General features: G+C 51.7%; 6 protein-coding genes across 6 annotated transcripts, besides 8 other annotated features; all 6 read right to left on the reverse strand.

Annotated features, from left to right (window-relative positions):
* On the reverse strand, positions 1–784 carry Tc00.1047053509067.14 (hypothetical protein, conserved; the record flags this gene model as incomplete). The annotated part of the gene is made up of 1 exon (XM_802977.1): positions 1–784. A coding segment is annotated over one exon (784 nt), but the record flags the coding sequence as incomplete, so codon positions are not given.
* Positions 1–10,742: a sequence feature (heterozygous, Esmeraldo-like haplotype).
* Positions 816–835: a microsatellite.
* Tc00.1047053509067.30 (hypothetical protein, conserved) lies at positions 1,076–2,542 on the reverse strand (the record flags this gene model as incomplete). The annotated part of the gene is made up of 1 exon (XM_802972.1): positions 1,076–2,542. The coding sequence occupies one exon, from the start codon at positions 2,540–2,542 to the stop codon at positions 1,076–1,078; it is 1,467 nt and encodes a 488-aa protein (XP_808065.1).
* Positions 2,847–2,902: a sequence feature (A-rich).
* Positions 3,240–3,737, reverse strand: Tc00.1047053509067.40 (hypothetical protein, conserved; the record flags this gene model as incomplete). The annotated part of the gene is made up of 1 exon (XM_802973.1): positions 3,240–3,737. The coding sequence occupies one exon, from the start codon at positions 3,735–3,737 to the stop codon at positions 3,240–3,242; it is 498 nt and encodes a 165-aa protein (XP_808066.1).
* Positions 3,814–3,839: a sequence feature (AT_rich).
* Tc00.1047053509067.50 (hypothetical protein, conserved) lies at positions 3,971–5,899 on the reverse strand (the record flags this gene model as incomplete). The annotated part of the gene is made up of 1 exon (XM_802974.1): positions 3,971–5,899. One exon carries the CDS (start codon positions 5,897–5,899, stop codon positions 3,971–3,973), a length of 1,929 nt encoding a protein of 642 aa, XP_808067.1.
* Positions 6,033–6,066: a sequence feature (A-rich).
* Positions 6,348–6,379: a microsatellite.
* Tc00.1047053509067.60 (hypothetical protein, conserved) lies at positions 6,452–12,484 on the reverse strand (the record flags this gene model as incomplete). Its single annotated transcript, XM_802975.1, has 1 exon — positions 6,452–12,484. The coding sequence occupies one exon, from the start codon at positions 12,482–12,484 to the stop codon at positions 6,452–6,454; it is 6,033 nt and encodes a 2,010-aa protein (XP_808068.1).
* Positions 10,743–10,788: a sequence feature (areas merged during assembly that could not be assigned to a particular haplotype. This can correspond to areas where the two haplotypes were merged or to regions with more than two copies in the genome that were merged during assembly.).
* Positions 10,789–14,743: a sequence feature (heterozygous, Esmeraldo-like haplotype).
* Tc00.1047053509067.70 (pyrroline-5-carboxylate synthetase-like protein, putative) lies at positions 13,384–14,743 on the reverse strand (the record flags this gene model as incomplete). Its single annotated transcript, XM_802976.1, has 1 exon — positions 13,384–14,743. A coding segment is annotated over one exon (1,360 nt), but the record flags the coding sequence as incomplete, so codon positions are not given.

Below are 14,743 nucleotides of genomic sequence, written 5' to 3' on the forward strand. Positions count from 1 at the left end.
TACGTGAAAAGAGAACTTCACGCATTCGAAGATTCATGTCGTTTGTGGCGCTGCTCCCTCCATGATTCACCTCATCAACAATCGTTTGCGGGTCCAAGTCCCTCATGAGCGAGCGTATCACCTCACGCTTCTGTTCTGTCATGAGGCTACCGAGCACCCGAGGAAGAAGACCCAGAGTAAAGAGGCATTGCAAAGAAATGGCCACACCAGATGCATCTTGAGCATCCCCGTGTCGCAGCATTTCCTGAGCCTTTGTACGAATTGTGACCGCGGCTCGCTCTACAGTGTCAATGCGGTTATCCACCACCTCTATCCCTTTAATGTTGCTGGTTTGAAGCAGTTCCTCCACCTCCCGCAGTGTGCGCGAGGCCCGGGCAAGGTCTTGGGAAGGTTGACTCTTCAGACGCGTGGTAAGACCAATAAACTTCAGAATACTCCGCAGGATATTTATGGCGGCGTTCATGTTCCCCAACTTCGTGATGTTCGCACTGATGACACGATAGGGCTCCTGAATCGTGTGCCGGAGTCTGTTAGTGGAGCCCATGAGGGAAAATGTAGCCTGACGCACCGCAGCAACGTCTCGCTGTGCCCGGCAGGCCGCCGTGACCTGCTGCAGCATGTCTTCCGCGTTCTCCGAGAGTATTTTGTGAACTTCCTCCCGTACGGCCTTGACGCACGATGCGAGACGGGCCTGCTCTGCCTGACAGTTGGGGTCATGAAGGGCGTAGCGCAGGTACGCCTCCTCGTCAAAGTCAGGACTCATCAAAGCGCTGTCGGCGAACATGATTGATAACGAGAATTCCTGAAAGAAGGGTAAAAAAAAAAAAAAAAAAAAGTTAAGTAATAAACCAACGCAAAGCCAAGAAAAAGAAAAGTGGCAAGTTGTCACTCGCCCCCCACACACCGAGAGAGAGATGGAGATGGAGAAAGACACTTACTTTTTTAGTATCTATCTGCGTTTCCCCCTTCCCCCGTGCGATTTGGTCCGTGCGTTGTTCTTCCCTAACCCTCACACCCTCCACACACACTCACACACAGAAGCACATCACACACGCAACTTTTTTTCTCCGCTAAATTAAGAAAGTGCAGAGCCATCTCTGTGAACTCGCAACAACCGCTCCCGAGTCTTTGAAAGAAGCTTCCTCAAATTGTCATCGACACAGCGACTATCTGCAGTCAAAGTGGCCACCGCATCCAAAAAAAAGCTCCGAGTGTCATCTGGAAAAGGGAAACGGAACCGCAACGCGGCCCGCAACAAGAGTTGAAGGTTTGAAGTTTCTTCCGCAGTAACACATCGACCAGCCTGTGAAAGAGCATAAATGAGACGACTTGTTACTTGTATACTGTGAGGATGCTGAGTGTATCTTTGTAGCGGTGCACCGCACAGCAGGTCTGTGGCTTTTTTAACACCCGGTGAAACACACTGAAGTCGGACACAAGAGACCATCGTAAGGGCAAAATTAAGTCCCTCCAACGAATTTATCACCGCGTTCACTAGCGTCACTACAACCTCCTCGCAACCCACAACATAGAAGTGTGCCAGTGCCTGCACGGTCATGGATACAGCAACTGGTGTGAGGTCCCTCAATGATCCAGTTGACTCTGTTAGATGTGAAGCCTGTGACGAGGACAATACTCGCATTAGTCGCAAATGACGGTACGAGCCCATATGAAATGTCTTCAAGATATACGCCATCTCAAGTGGTTTAAGCTGCGGTGCCAAATCCATTGAGCGTCGAGCGATACTGTTAAAAAGCTCACGTGGGCCGCTGCATGTCAAAGACACCACTCGGCACACATCTAGGATTATTCCCTTGACCTCATCTGCGTCCTCAGTGAGCTCAATCTCGTTGCAGAGCCGTTTTTCAGCCGCGATAAGAACAAGTTTGGCTTCTTCAGGATAAGTCTCAGCCAGCATCAGGGCACATTGACGCACATCCGCAAGTGGAGTGTCAGCCACCGTCTTGACAACAGTGTCGGTAAGAATTCGTGTGAGTTTTTCGTCCCCCACACCGGCGCGGTGCATAACCCGGAGAATATAACTGGCCTCTCGTGGAATTATCTCCGGTGCCACCTCTTTCAACCGCGGCAGCAAAATCGCGATGATGTCCGCCGTCTGCGGGTGCCTCAAGCTTGACAAAGTGAAAAAGAATGACGACATGGCCACCGCGTCCAAAAGAAAGGCGTTCTTGGTGTGCTGGTTAATGAGCGCGTAGGTGGCGGGAAGACTCGCGGCGTCAAAGTAGGCGGCAACGCGAAGTGCACGTTGCGTCTGCACAAATAGAGGGTCCTCGTCGGTGGAAAGGAGTGGAAGGGTGCGCAAAATTTGCATCGCCTCCGTTCGTAGCGCGGGGTCAAATGTTTGTTGGTGCCGTTGTTGCAGCGCCACGAGCTCCGCCACCCGCTCCACGGCCAGACGTCCCGCAGGAGTCAACTTACGCTCCTGCGCCCGCATGACAGCATTGCTGAAACTCTGCTTGTGGACTTTGGACCGCATCCGCACGGCGACGTCCCTCGCCATTTTTTCAAAGGGACCGCCCATCCTTCCCGTCCCTCCGCCTCCCCTCTCTTCCTCGCCCTGTCTGTATGTGAGGCTGTGGTATTATTTCCCTTCCTACGAGCCACGGAGAGCGGCCCACACCTTGCCCAGTAAAAACACGCGCAGTGACCTCGACAGCACGCCCAATACAAAAAAAAAAAAAAAAAAAGGCATCCACGTTTTGTTGTTGTTGTTGTTTTGGGAAGAGGAGGTTGGTAAGAGTAAGTGGTGAATCCTGCGCACGCAGAGAAAAAAGAGAAGAAAACGCATGTTCTCGTCCGCGCACAAAAAAGTGCACATGTGCGATAGAAAGAAAAAAAAAAAAAAGAGAGAGAAGTGAAAAAGAGTGTAAAAAAATCAAAACACACACACGCAGAAACAGAACGGCAAAAACGTTACGTCCAATTCATCCAGTCGGCCCGAAAAAGTGCGACTCGCTGATACTCTTTTGGTTTCGCGGTTGTTGTTTCATGATGTATTTCTGTTTTAAATGCACAGGTGTGCAGTGCTAACGCTAATCATATCCCCTTGCAAAACTAATCTCCCCCAACCACACAAAAAAAAAGCACCTGTTTTTTCTTTTTTTCTTTCCCCCTCGCAGTCAACCACCGTTGAACCACACTGCCGGTAATATTACTACTCATACTGTCCTGTTCCCTCACTCCGCCCATCCCCTCTCTCCTCGGAGTTAATTTTATCCTCACGGCATGAGCTTGCAGCCGACATTCCGAGGGTACATGCGGGGTTTCTGGCCGGGGTCGTCCACACCCTCCGGTGTCCGCTGACCTATTTCTGCTGGAGGAGATACTTCTAGCTTGGACATGAAACTCTCCGTGTAGCCAAATGAAATGATGGCGGGCTGGTTCACCAAGTCACCGCCATCATCAGTGCGCGGGCGTTCAATAACGGCATGGTTCATGCCGTAAGTAATGCATGCCTCCATAATATCCTCACACTCCTCCTCTGTGGCGCCTGCCAGACGGATCATTCGCTGGTCCGTAGGGGTGTAGTTGATGTACATGTGCGGCTCGCCAAATGACAGCTCCTGGATGGTAAAAGTGCAGGACGGGTTAAGCAACTGCAGCTCTGGGAGGTTGTTGCGCCACCAGTTACGCACGCCAAAGCAGTTCGGGTCCTTCGGATTCAGCCATACGGTAAGTGACGCCACACTTGGCGTGAAACGTGCCCGCCACGACATTATCCCTTTGCTATTCAAAAAAACGCCACCGCAGGAACAAAACTTATAAAAGCAAAAAAAAAAAAAAGAGTTCAACATAATAATAAAAATAAATAAATAATTCCCTAAAGAACCGCCGTCATAAAAATTTTGTTGTTGTTTTTTTTTCTTCTCCTCCCCCCTCATGCACACATCCATCCCAATCCAGAGTCTATGTACATTGGACAATGGCACCATTGGAACACACATGTTGCTCACTTCTTAGCGCGAGGGGACTTCCTTTTAGGGTCATCGCCTGGCACTTCGGTCTCCGCAGGAGCCTGCGGTAAAAGAAGCAGACGCTTGTAAAGCATATCGCTCAGTTCCTTCTGCACCGCCCGCAGGCCGGGATCACCGTCGTGCAAAATCACAAAAGTGTGTAACTTGATGGAGGCGCAGTAAAGCTCCGGTGGTTGCACCACACAGTTCTGCAGCGCTGACATCTCTTTATCGTCTGAAGGCTCATGTAGAGACAAAACACGCAGTGCCTCGCGCGCGCCGTCCAGTGTCACCCGCGGGTTGTTTCCCAGATTAACACAACGCAAGACGGTATTGCCAGGCACACGCACAGCGTTCTCCATGCGAAAGCAATCACGGTCAAAAGGCGACGTTGGACGCACCAAAACAGGCTCTGCCTTTTTGGTTTTCGTTTGTGTTCCCTTTTTGGATTCCTTCTTTTCCTCAGCAAGAGCAGGGTACTTGGCTTGATGCCACGCCGTGTAAAGTTCCTGATAACTGGGATACGTTGGGGGCGGCGTTGACGCCAGCTGCCGCTCTCGCGCGGTCGCATCGCGACGCAAAAGTTGTCGCTTGCGATAACCCGGCAGCCATTCAAGCGGCATTTCCTGCATGCAAAAACAATCCACCAAGGTGAGAACTCCCACGTCCGCAATATCGTTATGGCCCAAGTCTAGCACCTGTAATGTACGGTTTTCCTTCAGTAGTTTTGCGAGAGCCACAGCGCCTTCATCGTCAATGCGATTGCCCCACAGATTAAGGCTAACCAGTTCACTACGCGGATGACGAAGCAGCAGCGATGCCATTAATGCAACATCCTCGCTTGTTATACCGTTCCCCCGCAGGCTCAGATGCTTTACACCCGTCAGCAGCATCGAGGCCCACCCACGCGGCACAGTGACGGGGTTCTCCCTGTCAATCTGCGCAAGGCTATCCAGCTGCTGTTGTAGCTGCGTCTGCTTCTTTGAGTCAACTTTTCCCTTCCGCCCCTTCTCCTCGCGAGATTGTTGTTCGAGCGATAGCAGCACGCCTCGCAAGCCTCTGTACTCTGAGGGAGCAAAGGTGGGTCCTTCTAAGCCGGACTGTTCCTTCAATGACAGTAAATTCTCTCCGGGAAGCGTGGGGCCCCCACTGCGCAGCACGACAGAGCGCCGCGGACTCCCCGGCAAGGAATCAGTGGTCGGTTGGCTCAACGCCAATTCTGGCGTCACTTCAGTAAACGACACGACTGTCGTCTGGTTTGCCGTTTGGAAGGTTGCCCCAGGAGAGAGGACTGGATCCACATAGAATCCCGGATTGGAGGAGCTGTTGAAGTCAATCGTCACAGAGGCCACACGGCGACTCTTGTAAAGCGCCTCCACGAGCAAAAAATAGCTCTCCTCCGACAAACCGCAGCCAACAAACTCAACCGAGACAAGCGAGACGCAATGTGGTATCGCAAGCGCTAAAGGTTTCATGTCACGCCTGTTGAGACAGAACTTGAGTTGACGCATCACGATAAACGTAAGCGTCAGTGGAGCTGCGTTTTCCAAGGCCTTTGCAGGATCCTCCGTCGCCGCACCCTTTTTCTTGCTTTTCGCACTCACATTCGAAGCTTTACGTCCTTTACGACCAGCAGAAGCAGGTGTATTATTAGCAGCAGTGGTATTCACTGTGTTGGGGGTAACAGCGGCAGTGGCAGCGGCAATTGTGGATTGTTTCTGCGAGAATGACAAAAAAGCCGCCGCATCCGCATTGGTGTCAGCATCAGAAGGAGAGTGCGTCTCGAGGTATTTGACTTCCTTCTCTTGCCTTCGCTCCTCGCTGGTAAAAATGGAGCGGTACACTTCCTCCCGCTCTGTGAAGCCAAGGGCATGGCAGTAAGCCCCGTAGTCCGAGCGGAGCACACCTGAGGGCTCAAAAAGCATTCCTGCCGCCTTTTTTTTTTTTTTCTTACTAAAACGCCAGAAGACTGTGTGTGAGGCCAAAGCCCAAGCCGCCGTCCACGGTAGTGAAGAAGAGAGTGGGGTGGGGGATTAAATGGTGCCCCCCAAACCCATTAAAATAAAAAAAGGAGGAAAAAAAAAAAAAAGAAGCAGCCGCCGTTGAGTGAGCCCCAATTGAGGCGATTAAAAAAAAAAAAATTCACATTTTAAATTTTCACCCTCTTTGAATGTGTGGATCAATTGGGTACAAAGTGACGTTTTACAAGAAGATCCCCCCCCCCGCAGGAGAACTCCTCGATGGTCAATGATACGAGGATGAGGTGAGGAAAGGGAATGCGGGGTTAAATACACTCTACATGACCTCTCACCCCTCCTCCTCGCCCTCAATGCATATTCATTCTCAATCACACACACCGCATACATGGAGCAAAGAAACAGAAACAAAAGCAAAAATAAAAACAATGCAAGGCAACTCAAAAAATTTAGAAAATTTTTTAAAAAGAAAGAGATGAGAATAGGAAATTTATTTTACAACTACGCTTCATGATCACTTTCATTGCCAGAAGTTTCATCCTCCTCCTGCTTCCCACAGTTTGAGAATATCCGTTCATGTCGTTGACAAAGTTCATTTACACGCCGCCGCGCAATCCAGCCTCGTGCCCACTGTTGAACCAGAACCACACACCGCACCAACTCCTCCACATCCGAGTCCGGTTCCGACGCCACTTCCCCAGAGACGGGGCAGCCAAGGCTAGCCCACAGCTCCGTCGGATCAGCCGCATCTGCAGCAATGGCAGTCATGGCCGCCGTAATCTCCTCTTCCTGTGCTTGTATGGTATTCCAGTACTTCTCTTTCGCATTACGCTGCTCCTCCGCCAGTCGGCGTGCCCTGTAAGAGCGGTACGCACGCTGCACCTGCATCGCCGCATGCTCCAGGAATTCCTCGGCATTGGTGTCCATCGTGCGTTTTTCCCCTGCCATCAACCGTAGCCTCCATAATTGTTTTTTGGCGTGACATATCTGCATAAACGAAAGCACCTTTCTGGCGGCCTCCTCAGTTTGAACGCGTTCCCTAAATGCTTTTTTACGGAGAGAAAGCTCCTTTGTTGCCGCCAATGAAAGCAAAAAGCTTACAATTTTGTCGACGGCCCTCATCTGAACGGCATCCCTATCCTCCATTTCTTGTAAATAATCACGAACTGCCCGACCACGTGCCATACGATCAGTTTTGGCTTGTACCACACATGCAAAATCATTCAGCGTGGCAGTGGCCTCGACTTGCCTCAATTGATGCAAAGCACCATGTACAGCCTGCTTACGAGCTGCAATCTCTTTCTTCGCCAAAACAATACGCAAGAAGCCCTTCAATGACGTCATGGAATGATTATCAAGATAATGGGCCGTTGAAGAAATAGCTTGCGGGTTTTTCAGAACACCCATGCGGTTGGCAATCATAATCACACTTCCCGCAGCACGCGTAAATGCCTGTGTGGTGGTAATGCACCGCTCAAGACGCGCCTGCTCCACCTCTCCTCGGTACCTCCTGGTAAAACGGTCCAGCAATTCGTGATCCAGCACGGGAGGTTCCTCTCTATCTATATCCAACCTGTACTCCACGTATTCCATCATTATTGCCTTCAACGCCCTAAAGTACTGACGACAAAGATAGCCGCGCGCCACACGAGTGATGTTCAAGGCAGCCATTTCCTTCTTCCTCTCCGCATTCCACGCTTGCTGCTCCCGCCGTATTTGCAGATCCGTTAATGAAGGGACGGGGTAAGTCGGTGTGGGTGTCCTCAAATCCTTCCGGCGGCGAGTAAGAGGTGGGTGAGGGACGAGTGACTTCAATTCTTCGGGGCTCTCAGCCGCGGCAATTTTCCGAAGACGGTATTCATTCGCCTTTATGCAAATTGCATCACGTGCCTCGCGAAGACGTTTCTCATTCGCCATAGCGCACCGTCTTTTCTCTCGTTCAATGGCCAACGCCTCCTCTAAGCTGCCCAACTTCCGAGCTCCCTCCTCCCGTGAAGATGTCGGCGCCAACGTGGACAAGGGCATATGCACAGGTGTGGATGATGATTCCGGTGTAGACGTACGACACACTGCAGCATCTGGTGTTACGCATGACCCTGTCCCGGATACGTCCACGGCGGCGTCGGAGTCCCCGAGCTTTTGAGTGCCTATGCGCAACTCCCGTTCCGCCAGCCTCTGCTCAAGTGCTGCCAATTCCCGTAGCTTTTCTTCCTCCCATGAGCAGATTGCAGCCGAAAGTCTCTTTAACCGCTCCCCCTCCTCGCGAATGAATTCAGTTTCTGAGTGCTCCGTCTTCCCCTGTTCCTGCAATGGCTCCTCTTCTGCCTTTGCCAATTCCCGTAGCTTTTCTTCCTCCCATGAGCAGATGGCAGCCGAAAGTCTCTTTAGCCGCTCCCCCTCCTCGCGAATGAATTCAGTTTCTGAGTGCTCCGTCTTCCCCTGTTCTTGCAATGGCTCCTCTTCTGCCTTTGCCAATTCCCGTAGCTTTTCTTCCTCCCATGAGCAGATTGCAGCCGAAAGTCTCTTTAGCCGCTCCCCCTCCTCGCGAATGAATTCAGTTTCTGAGTGCTCCGTCTTCCCCTGTTCCTGCAATGGCTCCTCTTCTGCCTTTGCCAATTCCCGTAGCTTTTCTTCCTCCCATGAGCAGATGGCAGCCGAAAGTCTCTTTAGCCGCTCCCCCTCCTCGCGAATAAATTCAGTTTCTGAGTGCTCCGTCTTCCCCTGTTCTTGCAATGGCTCCTCTTCTGCCTTTTCTTCGTGTTTCATTTCCTCAGAGACAGCTGAGGGGACGGTCGGAAAGACTCCTTCTTCTCCAGATTGATACTGTAACACATTCGAAACCTTTGACCGCGTCTCATTTCCTCCCTCAACTTTCATCAGCAGAACGTCCGCTTTCTGCGGACCAAAAGGTTTTCCTTCATCAGCTGTCATCTCCGGGCATTCATTCTGCACTCCTCCGTCTTGACATATCTCCCATTTCTGTCGGTGTGTCTGCACTGCCTCAGTTAGATCTGTACTGTGTTCTTCCCTTGGAGTCTCCTCCATTCTAATAATTTTCTTTGTATCAGGCACTGCAGCGCCCAATTCCTTTGGGATTTCTTCCATGTTATTTACATCTTTAGAAAGCGAATCGGAGACGGGAAGAAGCGTCTCCGTCCCTTCCAAAACATTGGCAAGGGGCTGACAAAGCGCTGGAGCGTTGCACTCTTCCCGAACCGTAAAAATCATCGCTGGTTCAGGCTCAGAAAAAGTCGACTCCCGCGCGCGATCCGCCAGTTCAAGTGCCCGCTCTCTCTGACAGAACTCAATCGCCGCCAACTTCATCTCTCGCAGAGTGCGGCCAAGTTTCTGTCGGATGTGAAAGCCGCGACCAACCCGCTGTACAACCGTCACAAGGGCACCCCACCGCGCCTCTTCAAGCCTTCTTCGGCGTTCTCTGCGAAGTTTCTTGAGCTGCCGCTTGGCGTGGTAGCCCCGGAAGGCGCGTTGAATCTTCGACGCCGCCTGAGATTCCGCACCTCTTGTACAAATGGCGCGGGCCGCATTCAAGCGGGCCGTTGTCAGCAGTGGCTCCGCCTCCCTCTTTATGATGAGCATCCGTCCAAATGCCTGGAGCTTTGTCGCCGCGTCAATCTTCCGTTGGTGCTCTCGAAGACGCGCCTCGCGGGCCGCTTGTGCCTCCCTCAGACGCTGAAGCTCCGCGCGGGCAACAAGCAGGCGCCACCAAGTTTTGATTTTCTCAGCTGCGTTTCGCCGGCGAGCCTCATTAATTCTACGTCGAAGCTCTCTGGCCTTCATTCTCTCCACTCTTGTTTCCTGCTCTGCCCTTCGTCTCCTCCAGTGACTCTGTATTACTGTGACAGCGAGCTCACGGCGTTCCTTTTCAACGGCAATGGCTTTTGCGCTTGCGTACCGTCTCTTCAGCGTCGCCAACCTCCTCTTTGCGAGAATTTGCCGCCACCACGACTGTACCTTAAGTGCAGCATGACCGGAGTTCTTTTCATAATTCTTTATTCGTCTAAACTTGCGTCGTGCAAGCCAGCCTCGAGCCTTACTCTGGATGCGTATAGCCGCCTTATGTTGTTCACTGGCAAGAACTTCCCGCTTTGCGACACGCCGGCGAGTCCCCCATCTTGCGTGTAACCGTCTTCGGAACCATCTCTGAATTTTGCGAGTCGCCATCGCCCTTCTAATTTCACGCAGCACATTATTGCTTCCGCGATTCTCCCGCATGTCCTTCAAAAGCTTACGAGCCCTGTAAACACGATACGCGCGCTGAATAATCGATGCACTCGCCTGTTTTCGCTCCAGTTCCTCCTCATCCACCAATAGCATGTCCAGGCGATCCGCCATATAAGAAATAAGATTATTCCCCAGCGACCGCACTCGAGATGCTCTTCCCTCCCGAGGTACGGATTCTGCGGCGGTGGGGGAACGTTCTAGAGAAGCCCTGTACGTGCTTGGCCTGCCCTCCCTGTCCAACTCCGCCCTGCGCGGTAAGCCACGGGAGGCAACCGATGCTCTTGCGGGTGACTCAGCAGCCGACTTCGCGTGACCAACTCCAGTACCCAGATTCCTTGATCGGTCATCCGCGTGGACGGCTGACTTCGCCTGAGTTGGTACAGAACGGGGTGTTTTCGATTGTGCCGCAGACGGAACGTAGCTGGCCAATGGCTTTGCACGGTCCACCGGGCTGGTTATGATGGAATCCTTCTTTGAGTACTTCGGGGAAATCTTGCTGCTGGAGAATCCAGTGCGTACATTATCCGCATTTGCGGAGTGTTTTTTCAATGGGCTGCGTACATTATCTGCATTTTCGGAGTGTCTTTTCAACGGGCTGCGTACATTATCTGCATTTGCAGGGTGTCTTTTCAACGGGCTGCGTACATTATCTGCATTTTCGGAGTGTCTTTTCAACGGGCTGCGTACATTATCTGCATTTTCGGAGTGTCTTTTCAACGGGCTGTGTACATTATCTGCATTTGCAGGGTGTCTTTTCAACGGGCTGCGTACATTGTCTGCATTTTCGGAGTGTCTGTTGAACTGGGGAGTCGTCGGGTTAGCCGCAGTCGGCCTTGCAGGCGTTTTGGATAAAGGTGCAGAAACTTTGTGAGAGCCTTTTACAACTGGCACGCCCTTGCCGGTTGCAGAGTTGCCAAAACCTTTGGTGTTCGAAGAAATCCCGGGCAGTGGAATCGTGGATGACTTTCTCATCGGTGGTGTCACCGCGCTTTGCCTCGGCGTAACTCGACCGCCCTCCTGACCATGTCGATTCTCCCCTGCTGGCGCCGTGAAATTGGAGTTGCGCGCAGGTCCCTGAAAAGAGGATGCCACAGGCGGTAGTCTGGATGGTTTCGGCGGAGTCTGCCTTCGCTGGGTTTCTTGTCGTCGTGGCGGCGTCGATCGGGAAACAAAACTTTGATCTTTTCGAACCTGCGAATACGTGTGGTCCGGCTCATCCTTTTTTAAGGGGAGTCTTTTTGTCGATGCCAACAACGCCGGGGACCTCCGTTGAACCCGTGGAGGATGGTACATGGGTGTCGCATTAACTTTTCGTTGTACCACGGGATCTGCCGCGCTGAGCACAAAGGGGTGGGGAAAGATGTCTTTGGGCTCCAACTCGGGGTGCTTGGATTGACTCAACGGGGATTTCTGACGCGCCTGGTGCACTGACAACCTTCCACCGCAGATGGAACCTCTAAAAATGTGCCCTGCAGTAGAAACTCGGCAGCTTTCGGCCTCGACCATTTTGTGTGCCTGGAGGAAGCGCATCATGTTTTGTTCGATCGCCAATGTCGTCTCGTTTGTGAGCCCCATCGTCTGCTGCGCCAGGCTCAACGCGGATTGATATTCCTCGAGCGCACGCGTGGCGTCAAGTGGTTCAAGAGCCACGGCAAGGTTGTGGTGCGCCGCGGCGAGCAGAGTGGATTCCTCGGGGGCGGATCCAAGATTCTGCATCGCCCGCATTGCACTCTCCACGGCTTCCTCGCACAGTCGCAACTGCGTCTGGACGGCACTTATGTTGAGAAATGCCACAGGCGACTGCTCTCCCGTGCACTTCATCGAACGCTGCATGAATGAAAGAGCCTCTGAAAAGTGTCCACGACGTCGCTCCATACAACCGTAGTTATTTAGCGTCACCCCCCGAAGATATCGTCGCCGATCATCGGATTCCCGCAGCGGGAAGGAGTCAGCCTCCGTCATTTGCATTCCATAGTCAAACAATACGGAGGCCGTCTCGTAATCGTCTTCCTTAAAGCACTTTACGCCGTACGCATTCGTCTTTGTTATGAGACGCTCCGCTGCATCGCAGACCTCGTCAATATACATGGGCATCGTGGCGCTCATTGGGCGCTCCTGGCATCGAACTTGCAGTGCCTTCTCCAGCAGTTGAAGACATTCCATGTTCTTCCCAGCTGCCTCGAGTGTCGCGGCCTGAATCTCCATACGCACCGCATCCTGATATGTCTCTTTGCCAGTGAGCGCTGCCGCAGGGTCAAATGAAAAGCCCCGCCGCACTGTCGACACGCTCATTGGGAGAAAAAAAAAACTTGTTGTTCCCTTCTTTTCCTTTTCCTTTTCCTTTTCTCTGAACACACGCGCGCAGTCCTTAAAATTGTGGCTAAAGAAAAGCAAGAAAAAAATAATAATGAAAAAATACGGTTCGCGCTGAGAAACAGGAGGAGTGAGAAGCCACAGAGTGGCCCTAATAGCAAGGCAAAAAAAAAAAAAAACATCGACTGACAGCAGAAGTCGCAATACCATCGCTCATCACTGCCAGCAAATATATCCTCTTTTTTTTTCGCCTCACTCTCATGCCCATGTACGCAATTAAACAGACATACAGGCAAAATTAATCAAAAAGGGAGTCCACTCATTCACATACAAAAGAAAAAAAAGGATTAAGAAAGGGAGAAAGAGAGAGAGAGTCCACAGAGGCACTCAATGTACATAACATCCTGCGGCGCGCTTGGAACGCCAATGCTCCCTCTTTCCCTGCCTGTCTGTCTATGTCTCCTTCGCGTCCTATTCTTTCCGTTCACAGGCATTTGTTTGTACCACGCAAGCTGAAATAATACAGCTCAAATAAAATACAAACACACACAAACACACTGCGTAAACCCCACATTTCTGACGATCACGCACCTTAGCACCTCGCCTTCTTTGTCTCATTTGCAATTTGAGATATCCGTCATCCCCACCCACAAAAAAAAAAAAAAGGCATTTCGCCAATTAGGTCAAACAAAAACGAAAAAAAAAAAAAAAACATCCAAAGTAGATACTTTTCCCAGAAGTGTAAGCGTGTGCAGACGCCCCTTCATCAAACAATCCCCTCTTCCTTTTCCCCTTTAAACCCTGTCCCTCTCCCAACGCAAGGGTTATTTTTTCTTTTATTTTGTCCTTCCTTTTTCCACTATTTGATTCATTACCTCTTAATTTTCCTCCTGCAATATCATAGCATTCGTAATGTCTTCATGTGTGAAGGTGCGCTCGCCGCTTTGAAACTCGGCAACAGTTGCGTACAATTCGGGGTCTATCGGTCGCAGCACCCATTTTTGTGTCAACAACCCCTCCACTCCCACAGGCCCACGCGCATGAATCCGGCCGGTGCTGATGCCCACTTCAGCACCAAGCCCAAAGCGGTAGCCATCCGCAAAACGTGTCGAGCAGTTGTGAAAAACACAAGCAGAATCCACACGCCTTACAAAGTCACTGGCTGTATCAACATTGGAGGTGAGGATACATTCTGTATGGTGGGAACCATATTTATTGATGTGATCCACGGCGGCATCCATATCCTCCACAACCTCCACCGTTATTTGCTCGTCACCGTATTCAGTATGCATGGACGCTGCCCCAGCACGCGCAAGGGACGCTCCAATCGCCTTGGGCCCGCCATATATCTTGATTCCAGCTTCCTTCATCTTCTCCACAAGAATTTTCGCGTTCCCATTCTCCACTGTGGCCCGATGAAAGAGCACCGTTTCCGCGGCATTGCACGCAGCTGGGTAATTCAGCTTGGCGTCAATGATGACTTTAGCGGCCATATTCATATCAGCGTCAGGGTGGACATACACGTGGCAGATGCCATCGGCGTGTCCGAGGACCGGAATGTTTGTTGACCGTTGAATGTTTCGCACCATCTCATTTGAGCCACGTGGAATCACAAGATCGATAAATCCCTCCAGTTTCAGCAGTTCGTAAACGTCGGCACGACTTGTGACAAGGCTGATAACACCAGAGGGAACTTTCCCCTCCGAGGCCTTCGTCACGGCCCCCACAATCACGGAGTGGATCGCTGCATTGGAGTGTTCGGCCTCTCGACCACCCTTCAGGAGCAAACCGTTGCCAGACGAGAGAGCCAACGCTGCAATCTGTGGCATGCTGTCCGGTCGAGACTCAAAGATGACAAGAAGAACACCGATGGACGCCGTCTCCTTGCAGAGCACGAGATTCTGATCCAACATACGAGCACTAAGCACACGAGCAAGAGGATCCTTGTCCTCCGCAATCGCCTTTATGCCAGACACAACCGTGTCAATTTTGCCATGAGTCAGTTCCAGACGCTTCAGCAGTGAAGGCGCAAGGTTGCTCTCCACCGCCACTCGCAGGTCCACGGCATTTGCGTCCAATATTTTGTCACGATTGGTGTCCAACGCATTGGCCACCTCCAGCAGAATTTTCTTCCGTTCCAGATAACTCAGCGTGTTAAGCTTCCGCGACCCCTCGCGTGCCTCCCGAGCGGCTTTTTCCATCGTGCGGCGTCCCTCCGCTGCGGCGGCTTCTGACGCG

The sequence above is a fragment of the Trypanosoma cruzi genome, genomic scaffold, assembly GCF_000209065.1.
Source record: "Trypanosoma cruzi strain CL Brener 1047053517133 genomic scaffold, whole genome shotgun sequence".
NCBI lineage: Eukaryota > Euglenozoa > Kinetoplastea > Trypanosomatida > Trypanosomatidae > Trypanosoma > Trypanosoma cruzi.